General features: G+C 35.4%; 1 protein-coding gene across 1 annotated transcript; it reads left to right on the top strand.

Moving 5' to 3' along the window:
• The first annotated feature begins 684 nt into the window (after positions 1–684).
• LOC145665251 (protein GVQW3-like) lies at positions 685–13,850 on the top strand. Its single transcript, XM_081732543.1, has 2 exons — positions 685–1,023; positions 13,830–13,850. Exons 1-2 carry the CDS (start codon positions 685–687, stop codon positions 13,848–13,850), a joined length of 360 nt encoding a protein of 119 aa, XP_081588669.1.
• The last annotated feature ends 1,924 nt before the right edge of the window (positions 13,851–15,774 follow it).

The following is a 15,774-nucleotide window of genomic DNA, read 5'->3' as shown; positions in this document are numbered from 1 at the left end:
ATATCTCCCGAATGGCTTGAGGTATTGAATTGCTGCAAACGACATTATGATATTTATGATCTATTGGAAATTATGTACGTAATTCGATGTGTTACTTATCTAACACTTTTTCGAAAAAGAAAAGTCTTTTGTAAAAAGAAAATTTCCAGTTCCTTATAACTTCGTTTTTACTTATTCCAGTACCTCATATGATGACCGTAGAATTCGACATTAAGATACTTCGGAGGTGCACTACCCTGTTCATGTCACTTGTAGAACCCTTCAAAATTTTGTTGTTTCCTATGTTTATGATACTGTATTCTAGTTAGTTTGCAATACTGCGAAACAAGTGTGGTATTGTACGTTTTGTTTTATATGTAGATTGGAAATACGTAATGACTTGACATAGTTTCATTTAAAACAAAATACACTTTTATATTAGGTTGACAACATTGTTAACCTTGTGATATCAAAAGCGTGCCAAAAAAAATGCCCCCCTGGTGATATTTGCATGGTACAAAATTTGAGCGTTTTTTTCTATTAGTTTAAAAGTTACAAAGGGTGTTCAAAAAGTTTTGCACAGTGGTCTCTAATTTTCTTATTTGTTGCAGGAGGAGAATGAATTTTTTTTTGTGAACATACTTGAAACATTTAGCTATAAGTTGGTACATAAAAGTATTTTCTTTTATTTACAGGTGAGCCATAATGAACCGTGAAATAGATGTCAGGTTGCGACAACGGTCGGTGATGGAGTTCCTCTTCAAGACCGGCGATGACTGTGCCACATCGATTCACAGGAAGTTGCTCCCTGTTTATGGGGAGGACACATTGGATCGCAGCAGTATCCAGCGGTGGTTGCAGAGGTTTAAAGAAGGCGATTTCTCTCTACTGGACAATCCACGATGCGGTAGACCATCGACGGTAGTGAGTGATGTGAATAAAGAGACCATTAATCAAATCATCCAAAATGACAAATGTGTGACGATGACGACACGACAGCTTGCTGAAATGACTGGTTTGTCATTGGGTAGTGTGGTATCAGCGGTACAGTCACTAGGGTACAGAGCCGTGCCGTGGAAAATCAGCGCCCGGGGCGAGAGTATACGACGGCGCCCCCATACATATATTCCATCTTTTTTCCTTTTTTCTCCCGAATTTTTCGCCCTCTTACTTCGGAGCCCGGGGCCGTTGCCCCGCTCGCCCCCCCCCCCCCCCCCGACGGCACGGTCCTGCTAGGGTACAGAAAAATCTGTGCACGTTGGGTGCCAAGATTATTGACAAGAGAAATGAAAAAGATGAGGAAGGATGTGTGCAAGGGTCTCATGAAGTCCTTTACTGAAGAGTGGAAACAGTGCTTTGACGGCGTCATTACTAGACTTCGGATTTTTGCATATTTGCGTGTTTTTTTCCTGATGTGATATTGATATGCTCTTTAAACAGAAATTCGTTTCAGCTGTTTTGGGATAAAATAGTAGAGTTTTATAGTGCATATATTTGCATATTTCGGATGTTAGTGCATGTTTATGTCGTTATTGCATATAAATGCATATTTAAAGAAACGACAAAATTGAGAATTTTTAATGTGCAATAACTTTAGTCATAAATGGAATTCCAAGTTTCTAATATAAGTAGACTCAAGACCTTGAAATGGTTCATTGTTATCGGCTTCGAATATCTTCTAAGGTCATGTAAAAGGAGAATAAGAAAGGGGTGAGTGATTCATCCTCCCGGCAATGATGCATGATTGTTACCTTTTTTTTAAATGTAAGATTGTGTCAAATCACCTACAACAAAATCTCCACGTCACCCATCTCGGAAGTTAAAGTTGCTACTGTTGTGTGCGTGTGGATTTGAAATTGTGTGGTCTTGTGGCAGGATAAAAATACCGAAGGAAAATCTTCTAGAATTTACTTCCTGAAACAGGGCCCATTCAGTTGTAGTGCGACATCTTCAAATTGAATTTTAACTAGCTCAGAATTTTGTCCAATTTTTGTCCATTTTTGTCCAATCTAGAACAAATTTTGTACGATTCAAATTAACAAAGGGGGAACATTTCAAAATCTGGGCCACTTTGATCACCTGTAGTGCGACATCTTCAAATCTGCAATTTAACTACCTCAGAATTTTGTTAATGTTTATCAACCCAAGATTTTTTTTTTTTTTTTTTTTGAAAATCCAAGTAAACGACGGAAGGCCATTAAAAAAATATGGAAACTTTGATGAACTGTAGTGCGAGATTTTCAAATTCGAAATTTAACTACCTCACAATTTTGTCCAATTTTCGTTCATTTTTGTCCACCCAAGAAAAAATTAAAAGTTTAAATAAACGAGTGAGGGCCATTTAAAAATTTGGCCATTTTGATGACCTTTGTGCGACATCTTCAAATCTGAAATTTAACTACCTCAGAATTTTGTCCAATTTTTGTCCATTTTTGTCCACCCAGAAAACATTTTGGAAAATTCAAGTAAAAGAGGGAGGGTCATTTCAAAATGTGGCCACTTCGATCACCTCTAGTGAGAGATCTTCAAATTTGAAATTTAACTAGCTCACAATTTTGTCCAATTTTCGTCTATTTTTGTTCACCCAAGAAAAATTTATGTACCATTCAAATAAACGAGGGAGAACTACTTCAAGATTTGGCCACTTAAATCACACATGTTCAAAATCTGAATTTTAAATAGCTCATAATATTGTCCGATTTTTGTACATTTTTGTACCACCAAGAAAAATTATGTACCATTGAAAGAAACGAGGGAGGGCCATTTGAAACTTTGGCCACATCGATCAGTGTGACATGCTCAAATTTTCATTTTAACAAGCTTAGTATTTTGTCCAATCCTTGTACCACAAACAAAACATTTTGTATCATCTAAATAAACGAGGAAAGTCGTTTCAAAGTTTTACTACTTCGATCACCTGTAGTGTGACATTTGCAAATTGGAATTTTAATTAGCTCAGGATTTTGTTGATTTTTGTACATTTTTGTACCACCAAGAAAAATTTTAAACGCTCAAATTAACAAAGGAGGGACATTTTAAAATTTTGGCCACTTAGTTCACCAGTAGTGTAACATCTTTAAATTCTAATTAGCTTAGAATTTTCACTTTTTTTGTAGAGTTTTGTACCATCAAGCTAGTTAAAATTCAAATTTGAAATGTCTTACTGCAGGTGAACGAAGTGGCCAAATTTTAAATGCCCGTCCCTAGTTTATTTGAATGCTCCGAATTTATTTCCTGGTGGTAGAACATGTTCAAATATTTAACAAAATTCTGAGCTAATTAAAATTCGAGTTTGAAGATGTCTCACTACAGGAGATCGAAGTGGCCAAATTTTTAAGTGAACCTCCCTCGTTCATTTGGATGGTATATATCTTTTTGTTGGTGGTTCAAGAATATAAAAAGTTGGACAAAATTCTAAGCTTGTTAAAATTCAAATTTGAAGATGTCGCACTACAGGTGACGGATGTGGCCAAAAATTTCAAATGGCCCTCTCTCGTTTATTTCAATTGTTAAAAAAAATCTTCGCGGTTCACCAATGTACAAAAAACCGGACAAAATTCTGAGCTAGTTAAAATTCGAATTTGGAGATGTCGCACGACAGGTGATCGAAGTGGCCCAAATTTTGAAATGGCCTTCCGTCGTTTATTTAAATGGTACACAATTTTTCTTGGATGGACAAAAATGGACAAAATTATGAGCTAGTTAAAATTTAAATTTGAAGGTGTAGCACTACAATTAATGGACCCTCTGAAACAATGGATTGAAGTCGAGAGACGTTAACAATTCAAGGAGAAAACATATTTTGCAAAGTGTATGCTAAACAAGTAATATTTTCAAACTAAGTGTGCTTGTTTTCAGAAGAGGACATTTCCATTTTGTTCGACAGCAAAAGCTGATACTTCAGCAGCGCCCTATTTTTTGGCCTTCTTATATAGCAGCTTTAAGTCTGGTAAGGAGTTCTACAAGTATAAAACAACTTTTTTTTTTTTTTTTTTTTTTTGCATACTCGACAGAGATCATCCCAAAGAAACCCTTTAAAAATGTATTTCGGGAAGAAATGAACAACCTTTTGAAAATAAGCTCTACAATTAATTAAAATATTTGCTTTACAAAATCTAAAACTTGTCGCAGCAGTTACTTTTTGAGATAAGTTTTCGAATTTTCCTTTAAGGAGTTTATGAGATTATTTAAATATAAGTAGGGTGCGCACGAGACAAGATTTGTGACTATCTCGTCTCGAAAATGTGCTGTAAAAGTCATGTCTCGACTCGAAATAAGTATATTTCTCTATTGGAAGAGCCGTGTCTCGACTCGAATTTGGCAGCAAAATCCTGTCTCGACTCGACTCGTGCGCATCCCTAAATATAAGCTTGTGTTGCTTCGATATGAACCTCAGTCTCTCGAAACGTAACTTTCCTACTAAGTCTTCTGTTATGTTTTCGATAACTTTACCTTGTTCCCATTCATGCTCCATGTCTCGCTCAAATCAGTTTATTCAGTTTAAAGTATCAATATTATACATTGTAAATTCTTACTGTTTTAAACGGACATGTTACGCTAGAAGAAAATATTCTAAGATTAACACATAATTGGATACAAAAAGTAATTTAAAGTGGATTTACTTTCTTTTAAACAAGAACATAAAGTTTTTAATACAGTGAAAATTGCCTTCAATTGCCTTCTAGGTCCCTTATTAAACGGAAATATTTCACGCTCCATGAATTTAAAGGTAAAAATAAATAAATAAATAAATTGTCTCGATTAGTCGGAATCTGTGTTGCGAACAACGGATGTTAAAATATACTTTTTAACGGAAATTTTCAAGTTCCGGAATGCAGAGTTTAGAAAATTTTTAGACATTCTGTGAGAGGTTAGGTATATAAACTACGTTGTCTGTAAAGGTCTTCGTTTACTGGTTACCCTACACATTTAATATAAGTCAACCGCCATATAAGGCCCTGGATACGGTGCAACTTTTTGAAGAAAGTGCAATTTATATAATAATTTCCAAACCAGTAACCATTTCTCTAGCTGATTTAGAGACATGGAACAAGGAGCATAATATACACAATAAATCAAAGGGAGCCAAAAGTAGAGGGAGGAGCGCTGGAAAGGGCATAGCATCTACTTTTTGTCTTGGCCTTGGAAAATGTATGTAGTCTTTTTTTGTTTGTTTACTGTAAGTTTTATGTGTATGAATTTGTTGCATAACTAAATACTGTAATTTAATATAGTATGTATAGCATTTTATCTTATCTCCCTATGTCCATTATTTATTTATTTATTTATTTATGCATAGATCTATCTCCGTTAACTTTAAAAACTTTAAGGGAAATTTTTACGAGCGCTAGTCATGCTTTACTATATGCTTATGCCTGAAATGTTTATTTACTTCTCTAAGTATATTTATTCATAAATACTTGGCGCAATCTATTTTTTATTTGCAAATATATATATATGGGGGGGGGGGGTAGATGTATTTGAATTACACATACTGAGCTGTTTGACCGGAGAAACCAAATGTATTCAAGAAGCCGTGTATACTTGCGGAGCTGAAAACATTCAAAGCGAACTTGCGTTTATCAATACTCATTTCAGTTCAATTTCAAAGATCATAACGGGATTAGAAGAGCGATTATTAGGACTTTGTAGTACATTTGAGCTGTTTGATTCAATAACAAAACAGGCTCCGCCAAGACCAATAGGACAAACATCTTTTCGAAAGGCACAGTCAATAGACGCAAAAAAACCTGGAATAAAATTCTTGTCTAATGCAAATAAGGTGTTCCTGGGAACAACGACGCGCGAATTACAGATTTATCGGCAAGTAACATTGCTTCTTTGAAATACTGTCTCTTAACGATTCGTGACACGGAAGGAACATTTTCGATATACAGTAATGTTCTGTCTAACAAATGCAGGCTTTTGCCAGAAAATGCCGAAAACTACATAATTGTCTAATGTAGCATGAATGCATCATGGATGTACACCAAGTATACGTAGTTCAAGTAATAAAACTTTTTTCTCTAAAGGTAATAAAATTTCTCATTTAAATTTAGCTTTTAATTGGTGCATATTTATCCTTTTTAGTGCATATTTGCATATTTTCAGTGCATATTTTCGTGATTTTTAGCGCATATTTGCATGCATATTTTGCCGTTTTTTAGTGCATATCGATCCGAAGTCTAGTCATTACCCAGGATGAAACATGGTTGTTTTTTCCTCTTTGGTCGTCTGAAGCCCACCTGCGCAGTAACACATTTGATAGTGAGAACGACCTTATTTCCTGTGTCAAGCGATGGTGTAAAAGTCAATCCCCAGAATTTTACCAAAGTGCTATTACATCATGGAAAGAACGTTGGACCAGATGCGTCACAGCTGATGGAGGCTGTATTAAGTAGGCTCAGTTTATAGTTAATTGTTCCAAGTATGCTCACAAAAAAATCCATTCTCCTCCTGCAACAAATAAAAAAAATAGAGACCACTGTGAAAAACTTTTTGAACACCCTTTGTACAAGGGAGTGTCAAGACGAAGGCTCACCCTATATAAGTTTATTTTGTGCTCGAAGTTTCGAAGTTCACGACGTTGCCATTAAGTTTCAAAATATATACATAAATTAGAATTCAAATTCCTTGAGGCCGACCTACGTCACTCTCAATGAGTCTATGTTGCATAACGTTTCACGCGATTATGCACCAGTTTCATTTTCATTCCTTCAGACATGTTTGATTTTCAGTCTTAATTACGTAAATGGCTTGTATATTTAGTTCCAAAGGAAGAACTGACGTGAATAAGTTATGGAATAGACTTTGTAACATTTTCCACACGCAGTGGCGGCGATTGAACATTAAAAGTTGGGGGTAACAGGGTTTGAGAAAAGGTTGTATAACTAATAGGATAAAAACTAGGACTAATAGGATAGGATTCTTTTTTAGTTAAAATGCCGTATATCGTATTTCATATTTTATTAAGTAAATTGACTAGAGCAACGTAAGTAGGTACTAGCCCTTTGTACTCTTAAACAACGAAAGTGTAAGAAGAGATTCGATTCCTTGCTCATGAATATTTTAAAATTCTGTCTGGAAAATTGTGTGATCAGATTATTTAACAACAAATTTGCAAAACAAATAACTAGAAATGATAACATTAATCATAGTAATGAATAATGATGCTTGTTTTGTAAAGTTATATTAAAACTTGGGATTAATGAACAACTTATATTTTTAATTCCACACATGCCATTAAATGTATGTTATTACTCATAGAAAATGAAAGATAGTGAATACTACAAGCATATGCTACGACATTTAAAGAAATATGCAATTGCAATATTAATTTCTTTGAATTGCAATTAAAACGCAATTCCTGTGGCTTTCTTTACTCCACGAGAAGAAAAATAACCAATACGTACTTACGCAATGGCAAATATTATATGGCATCATTTTTTCTATGAACCAGTAATACATACAAAAACTTTACATTTCCAAATGAACCTATATACTTTAAAGGATCACTTCAAAAACGTGGGACAACTCCCCTACCTTGCCTCCCCTAATCGCAGTCCCTGTTCACACACATATGCAGCATAGCATCACTTGATATCTATTTCAAAACGAGAAACTTCTTCCTATTTATCTCAATAGAGTTTTATTCTCAAAGCAATATTGGGTTACTTCTCTAGTTTTTATGTAGCAGACATACTCCTCCAAACTTTCTAATCCTTATTTAAATAAACAAGCGTTCTTCTGTGGCAGAGTGTAAAACATGCATTTGTAGTATATACAATTCATGTTTAATACTTGGTGGGAGCTTGAAATCTTAGGTAGAATTTAACAGTGTTTCTCATAGATAATGTTCCTTGTGGTCTCTAGGTTACACAAAACACTACAAAGAACCTCCTTCGTGGCTAAGCGGTTAGCGTAAACGCCTTTGGCATGGGAAACCCGGGTTCTATTCCCGGAGGGCGCTCATGTGGTTTGGATTCCACGTTAATCAGTAGGTCCCGTCTCATACAGCCTCGCTGCTGAAAGTGACGTTAAACTCAAAACCAACTCAACTCAACAAAACACAACAAATAATGATCAGGTAAATAAATGAGGTATGAAGAGGAAAAGTAGGATCATGTGATGTATTCCTAAGTGTACTATAGTAACACCCGCCCTTACGATAGATTATAAAAGTTAGGTTACGTGGTTATTCTTATATATGCTATTATGAAGCCTAAAATATTGGAAGTGGCTGACTCGTCATCGCCCAGACAATACTACTACAGGTAGAAAAGTGAAATTGGTCAGAATACTCTTTATCAGGGGAGCCAACTTCGGGGTTGCACTGATGCTCGAGCACTCCTTAGAATTTTTGGGAAGTACTCAGCACCAACACAAAAGTGACTAAAGAAAAATAAGTGAGAAAAAGAAGAGACAAGAAATAATGAAAAGGAAAGAGAAACAAAAGAAAAAAGATATTCTCTCACCGTATTCTTAAATAATAGTTGGATCCGATTTTTTCATAGAGGAGAGAGAAGGGGCATAAAGTTTGGGCAGAGATTTTATCAGAGATAAAAACATAACATTTCGAAATTGTGGCCTTGAGAATCAAAAGTTGCAAAATCCTTTTCACTGTAGTCTTTTTCTTTCAAAATGTCAAATTGATTCAGCTAATATTTTCACACTTCTTAAATCACAAATAGTCGGCGTTCAGAATGGGATAACAAGTACTTAGATCAAAGGTTAAAACCTCAGAACCCTAGAACCTACTTGGGTACCCCGCCGTGTTCTCACTCAATCATATATATTTTATGGTGGACAAACACAGTGCTCGTAGGTTTTCTCGGGGTTCTCTTGTTTCCTCCCACTTTCTTCATTCGGTCATTTCATTCATTTCTCATTATCACCGTCTCCTTTAGCCTAGCCGACATTATCGTGGGACGTAAAACTGAAAGATTTCATTTCTAGAGTATATATTGTCAAATGTTTTTAAAAAAAAACATGAAGAAACTCCATTTTTGTTTAAAAATATGTAAAATCGCCTTTTCAGGGGGAATTTTTTCAAAATTTTCTGGGGTAAGGCCCTCGGACACCCAGCTAAGTCGATGGTATTACATACTCCGAAATATAATATCACTCACACTGATTTTCAAATTCAGATTTTAGTTTGAATTAAGTTGTATTATTATGCAGTTACTAATGAAACATTTTCTTGTAAAATACGAACAAACTTATAAGGTGTTATTGGAAAACTTCGCCCGAAGAAAATTCATTCAAACTAACCCTTTGTGGATTTTATCATAAGAAATAACTTATGCTATATACTCTGTATTAGGGTTATTAATGAACTAATTGTTTATAAAATAACAAAATCGTATGTACTGTATTTGAGAAAATTGAAATAAAAAATAAAGAACACTCCAAGACTAAACTGTACCTTACGAATTTTTTTCACAGAAGTGATTTACGGAACATTATATAGAGTTATTAATTAAATATTTATTTATGAAATATGAACAAAATCACAAATCTCTACTCAAAATAGGAAGTAGTTCAAATTAGTCATTTCTGGTTTAAACACTTATTGCCATAGAGGAAAAATGGCGATAGTGGCAGGTGGGTTTCTGCAATCGATTCAGGGTTTCAGTAGAACATATTGCTAAAGCCCGCAACACTTTACCGAAACCAGAAGTAGTTGAAATTGACCACTACTTCCTATTTCAATACAGATTTTCATAGAGCAAAAATGATTAGAGATATCGAGATGCGGTTTAATGCAATTGATTCAGCGTTCCAGGAATAGGTTATATCTCATTAGTTAATCCTATATTCAACCCGGAAGTGGTTCAAATTAGCGATTTCCCGTTTCAACATTTATCACCATACATCAAAATGGTAATATAGCGACAGGCGGTTTTCTGAAATCAATTCAGGGTGTCAAAAATACATACAATCACAATCCGCAACATTACTAAACCAGAAGTGGTTGAAATTTACTACTACTTTCGGTTTAAACACTCATTCCAGAAGAGTAAAGACTACAAGACACACCGAGATGCAGTTTTACTATAATCGGTTCAGCTTCCCAAGAGTAGGATTCATCTTCTCCCTTAACCATCTACTCAATTCGGAATTGGAAATTAACGATTTTGGATTTGGTGAACAAATTATTTTTTCTAATGGGTTCAAAATTTCCAGAAATTTTACACAGCACAAGGAAGATATCTTTATAATATATTTGTTTGATTTAACATATTAACTAAAATGATTCTGGCTCCGTTATTTTAACACTTAAGAATTACCTGCCATCCAGTGGGAACTTCATAAGATTGCTTAAGATAATTTAAATGCGTCTATACTAATCAAGCTACCTAGGATTATGTTTTAGTTTCTTTTGTAGACTTAACTCCATTCTATCACGGTGCTAACTTTAAAGTATTTGGATGAGTGGAGCACATATATTTGTGGACACAAAATTTCCCTATTCTAATACAAGAAATACAAGTACTCAATGATCTTAATTCTAAAGTAGTAAATATAAAACAGTTTTCATTTTGAAAGCATAATATAGTAAAATATTCGAAGATTTCAACTTTTTCCAAACTTTCCGTTATTTTCCAAGCTCGGGGAAAAAACGTATAAAACTGTTTTTTTTTTTTTTTTTACCGAAAATTTCCAAGGCCTTCACAACATAGATTAATCAAATTAATTGAGCTGAGCGAAGCGAAGCTCTTATACTCGGGTTAGCCGTTTGGTTGTCCGCGAACTCCTCCTAGACCGTTTGGCCGATCTCAACCAAACTTAGCACGCTGATAGAGTATGTCATGCTGAGTGACAACATAGGTCGAAATCAAAAATCCGATGTACCATCGAGGAATAATCACCGAAAAACGCTTCCTCCTAGACCGTTTGGCCGATCTCAACCAAACTTAGCACGCTGATAGAGTATGTCGTGCTGAGTGACAACATAGGTCGAAATCAAAAATCCGATGTACCATCGAGGAATAATCACCGAAAAACGCTTCCTCCTAGATCGTTTGGCCGATCTCAACCAAACTTAGCACGCTGATAGAGTATGTCGTGCTGAGTGAATACTATCAAAGACAAATGTTTGAAAAAGTCAGAATAAACTGATTACGTACTTTAAGCTCGACTCGGGTTAGCCGTTTGGTTGTCCGCGAACTCCTCCTAGACCGTTTGGCCGATCTCAACCAAACTTAGCACGCTGATAGAGTATGTCGTGCTGAGTGACAACATAGGTCGAAATCAAAAATCCGATGTACCATCGAGGAATAATCACCGAAAAACGCTTCCTCCTAGACCGTTTGGCCGATCTCAAACAAACTTAGCACGCTAATAGAGTATGTCGTGCTGAGTGACAACATAGGTCGAAATCAAAAATCCGATGTACCATCGAGGAATAATCACCGAAAAACGCTTCCTTCTAGACCGTTTGGCCGATCTCAACCAAACTTAGCACGCTGATAGAGTATGTCGTGCTGAGTGACAACATAGGTCGAAATCAAAAATCCGATGTACCATCGAGGAATAATCACCGAAAAACGCTTCCTGATTACGTAGTTTAAGCTCGCTCAGCTCATTTCATTGCAATCGGGTATATCCATTGCATTCCTAGTATATAGTACATTAAATATGTACTTTTTCATAATATCTTACTCAAAGGTGAGTTTAAACCGCGAAATTCCAGTGTGCACACCGCTGACCTTTAGTACATAAAATAGTATGCACTTCAAGAAATGCAGTAAATTTGTTCTTTGGCACACTTTCAATCACTGCAAATGTTTTAATGCATTGTTCTTATAGAACGTTTTGTAGTGAAAATTTCATGATTTTACCAGGATTTTGTCACTAGAATCAGTAATATACAAATTTGCTGCTATCATAATTCCATAATATGTGTTGGATAACAGAGTTAATCCTTTTTAATAAGTAAAGCTCCTACCATTCCACTCAATATGCATTTGTATGACTGCCAATCCGTTTGTCCATCTTCACGCGCAAAACTTATCCAATTCTAATAAAACATAGTATGTGCCTTCCGTCAAGTTGTAAAAGTAACTCTACTGTTTGGAGTTGTAATCCATCTAGAAAAATGAATAAATGAAGTTGAAATCTATCACTGCATTGAAGGTTTGCGCACTTAGGTGCAGAACAATTTTTCAATATAAACCACGTAAAAATTGCCTCCTCCCTTCCCGGTATTTTAAAAAATAGTTTCACGATAATTGCCGTGAAAGTCATTCGGTTTTGATACATTTTAGTAATTATATATTTTCTTTTTTGACTTTGCCATAATCTCTTGTGTTTGGAGTTAAAATTAGTCAAGAATGACAGAGTGAATTTAGTTCTCTACTGTGCGATGGATTAACCTCCCATTTGATTTAAAACATCTGATCCACAACATTTTTCATTAAAAAAATTTTAGATATTGATATTGATATTAAATATTGATTTTTTGAGGCTTCACAATTATTCCCACTACTCACAAGGAAAGTTCGGGAGAAAGCGCTCTCCTGCAAAGAAAGTAAGTATGCCATTTGAAAGACCAACTCATGCTGATTACAGCAAGCTAATAAAATTCTTGTACGGTTGAGAACTTTTCGAGAGATTCAACGTTAAATGCAGGATTGCACCTCCTAGCGACCTACCGTTATTATGCAGCCTGATGGTTTGAACTTGCTACTGCTTGATCTCTGGGCTCCATTCAAAAGCAAATTATCCATTGCAAAATGGATAACGGATGGCAAAGGCGTAGTGGTTGAGAATATACAAAAAAAAAAAAAAAAAAAAAAAAAAGCACATGATTTGTACAACCATTTGATGTGTTTGGATTCCAACCAATCAAAGATTATGGCAGGAGACTTCTACATAGTATGACACTTCTTCATCTGGACGTTGTGATGTACAGCCACCAGCAAAAGTATGAAGTGCACTAATTCCATTACTTGGGGTCCAGGTCATTTGCAGTTCTGAGAACGCCTGCAAAGATGCAACCCAACTTACACGAAACTTTTCTCGACACTGACAGCAGTTAGTAGCCCTGACCCAGCTGTTATGCAGCTAAAATTGTAAAGTGGGTGACTAACGAAACAGTTCTCCATTCTGAGATGAATCTCTATGGTTCAGAGCGTATTGTCCAATGAACACCATATATTATTCTCAATATTGCTGTGTATGTAATGTATTATTTCGTTACATACTGTATGTTCAGAGAAATAATACTGACCATGCATGAATCAAAAAATGCTTAAAAGTAGATGAAAATATCAAATCTAGAACAACTGCTGGAAATAAATTCGTAAATCACTGTTTCCATTGACATACCTTCTCAAACTCTCCTCATTACAACATCTTTTTCTTTCTGGAGAGGAGAAGACCTTACTTGTCACACTGAGTATGCATTGGAATTAAAATACTTGAAAAAGTTTCAACCGGCCGGGATTTGAACCCGGGTCCGCCGAATAAAAATTCAATGTACTAACCAGTTAACTAGTTAAAATCGTTGCATGTAAGGCTATACACAAGATACTAATGCCCGAGACGTTGCTTATGTATCATAATGACTTACTCGAGATTTTCATCTTTAACTCAAAAACAAGTTATATAGACCCTCGTCAATGAGGAAAATATCAAAAACGTTCTTCACGTTGAGGCTATCTCATTGTTTTTAACGATGGTCCAGATTTACATTACTATTCTTGCTCAACTTAACTTGTAATTTCAAAAGAAGAAAATATGGCAGACATTATTTTGTCTTCCTTGGAATTGTATCAACACGTGTAGAAATAGAAAATTCTATTTTTAACTTCCATAACTACTCATTTATTTTCTTATCTTTGTAGGAGGAATTTGTAGAAGAGTAGTAAAGTGTGGAACTCCTAAGGCAGAGACCCGAGTTCGAATCCCGTTGTGGCAATTATTTTTTCTTTATAGAAGGTATTGTTTACGTAATTGATATTGTAATTCAGTTATTTCTGTATTATTATTATTATTATTATTATTATTATTATTATTATTATTATTATTATTATTATTATTATTATTATTATTATTATTATTATTATTATTATTATTATTATTAGAAAGTCGAGACTTCCCTCCATATTTTATACTATATGAAGTTTTTGATTGAATTTTAAGTCTCTTTGTTGGTATGGAATGTATATGGAACGTATCTAAAATGCTGAATTACTTAAAACATTAACATTTCTAGCAGTAGTAGTGGAAATTTATAAGCAACTGCTGAGAAACAATAACGTTTGTGTTTAATCAGTCGTATTTTTGACACCTACTAACGATATGCTTTACATGTTCATCAATTGTTAACTAAATACGTTACGCTCCCAAACAGTTAGAATCAAGGTTAATACCGCTGACGTCATTTTATAGTTGTGTTTCGAAGTTCACTTTTCTATTGCGAGTGCACTGAAGAAAGTCTCAAGACTACGACCGAGAGAAACTGAATATTTTTCATGTCATCTTACATTGGAAGTTTCAAAACTACAAGTGATAAAAATTACCTTTAATTATCCAATGGGAATCGAACCCAGGACCTGCGGGATGTGAACCCAACGCTTATCCCACTACTCTAAGACATCGCTGTTAATTAAGGAATTTAAAACTTGGCGTGAAGTGTCTTCAGGAAGTCTTACACTTTTACAATTCCAATGTTGTAAAACTCTTATTTACGTCATAAGAAAATACAAAGTATTATGTAGAAACAATAGTCAAGAGAATTCAAATCTAAATTTTCAAACTAAATTGTTGAAAATGAATGATAAAAGTAGTATTTGTGGATGTTATTGCAGCATTTAGATATGAGGAACTTGAACGCCCTACTTAAGCATCGAAGCTAAATGTTACGTGAAACTATAGTTTAAATATATCTCTTCGGAAATGAAATGAAATTAAACCTTTAAGTTTTAGTCTCATAGTTATGCTGGGTAGGCTAAGGGAGAGGGTTATATATATATATCTTCGAGTATTTCTTTATAATTATATTCTTTCACGAGCCATTAATGTACATTGCAGATTGTCGAATTCAACATTTTATCAGTCTACTCGATATTGGGACAATCAAAATCTCTAACCTTTGTCCCGCGAAGACGTGATGTGTAGCCCGCGCACTCAAACGCAGTTTTTATACATATTTTCTGTTTATTGCGTTATTTCGTATGAACGTTTTATTACGTAAACAACCTGAAACTCAAGTTATCCCATGCCAAGAGCGTCGGTGGACCAACGATGGGCAACTAGCGAGCTCTCGGCAAAAATTGGATGCCCTGCAGCTACGATCCTCTGTGGACCCACTCAGGCCCGTATCCAGGGGGGTCTAGGGCGGGCCGGGCCCCCCTAAATTTTTGCGGGCCCCCTCTAAAATTTTCACGGTAGGCTTGCAAATGAACTATAATATAGTGAACTATAATATGGGTGGATCGCCCCCCCTAACTTCAGCCGGGCACCCCTTACATTTTTGGGCTGGCTACCGGCCTGGCCCCAATTTCCGTTTCAAAAATTATACCACCAGCGGCAGAGGTGTGACGAAACGCCAATGAATCACAAATACTCACCCAAAATATTTAAATCGCCTACATGCGTGATTCCTTTACATCAAAGTTAGTCTTTAAAAAAACACTAAAAAAGTACTTCGGAGTGGGCGCGAACCACCGCACCAACCTCGTGATCAATAGGCGGGAGTTTTTCCGACTTAACCACTAGGGTGATGAAGGAGACTTACATGTAGGGGGATAAATCGCTGAGGTATTTTTAATTTAGCCAATCAGAGTG

Source organism: Thermobia domestica, chromosome 11 (genome assembly GCF_964235325.1).
Source record: "Thermobia domestica chromosome 11, izTheDome1.hap1.1, whole genome shotgun sequence".
Taxonomy (NCBI): domain Eukaryota; kingdom Metazoa; phylum Arthropoda; class Insecta; order Zygentoma; family Lepismatidae; genus Thermobia; species Thermobia domestica.
This window is presented reverse-complemented; position numbering and strand designations above follow the sequence as displayed.

Coding starts and splice junctions, on each gene's coding strand:
- LOC145665251 (XM_081732543.1), top strand. CDS start 685: ATGAACCGTGAAATAGATGTCAGGTTGCGACAACGGTCGGTGATGGAG. Junction 1,024..13,829: donor TGGGTAGTGTGGTATCAGCG/GTACAGTCACTA, acceptor TTATCTTTGTAG/GAGGAATTTGTAGAAGAGTA.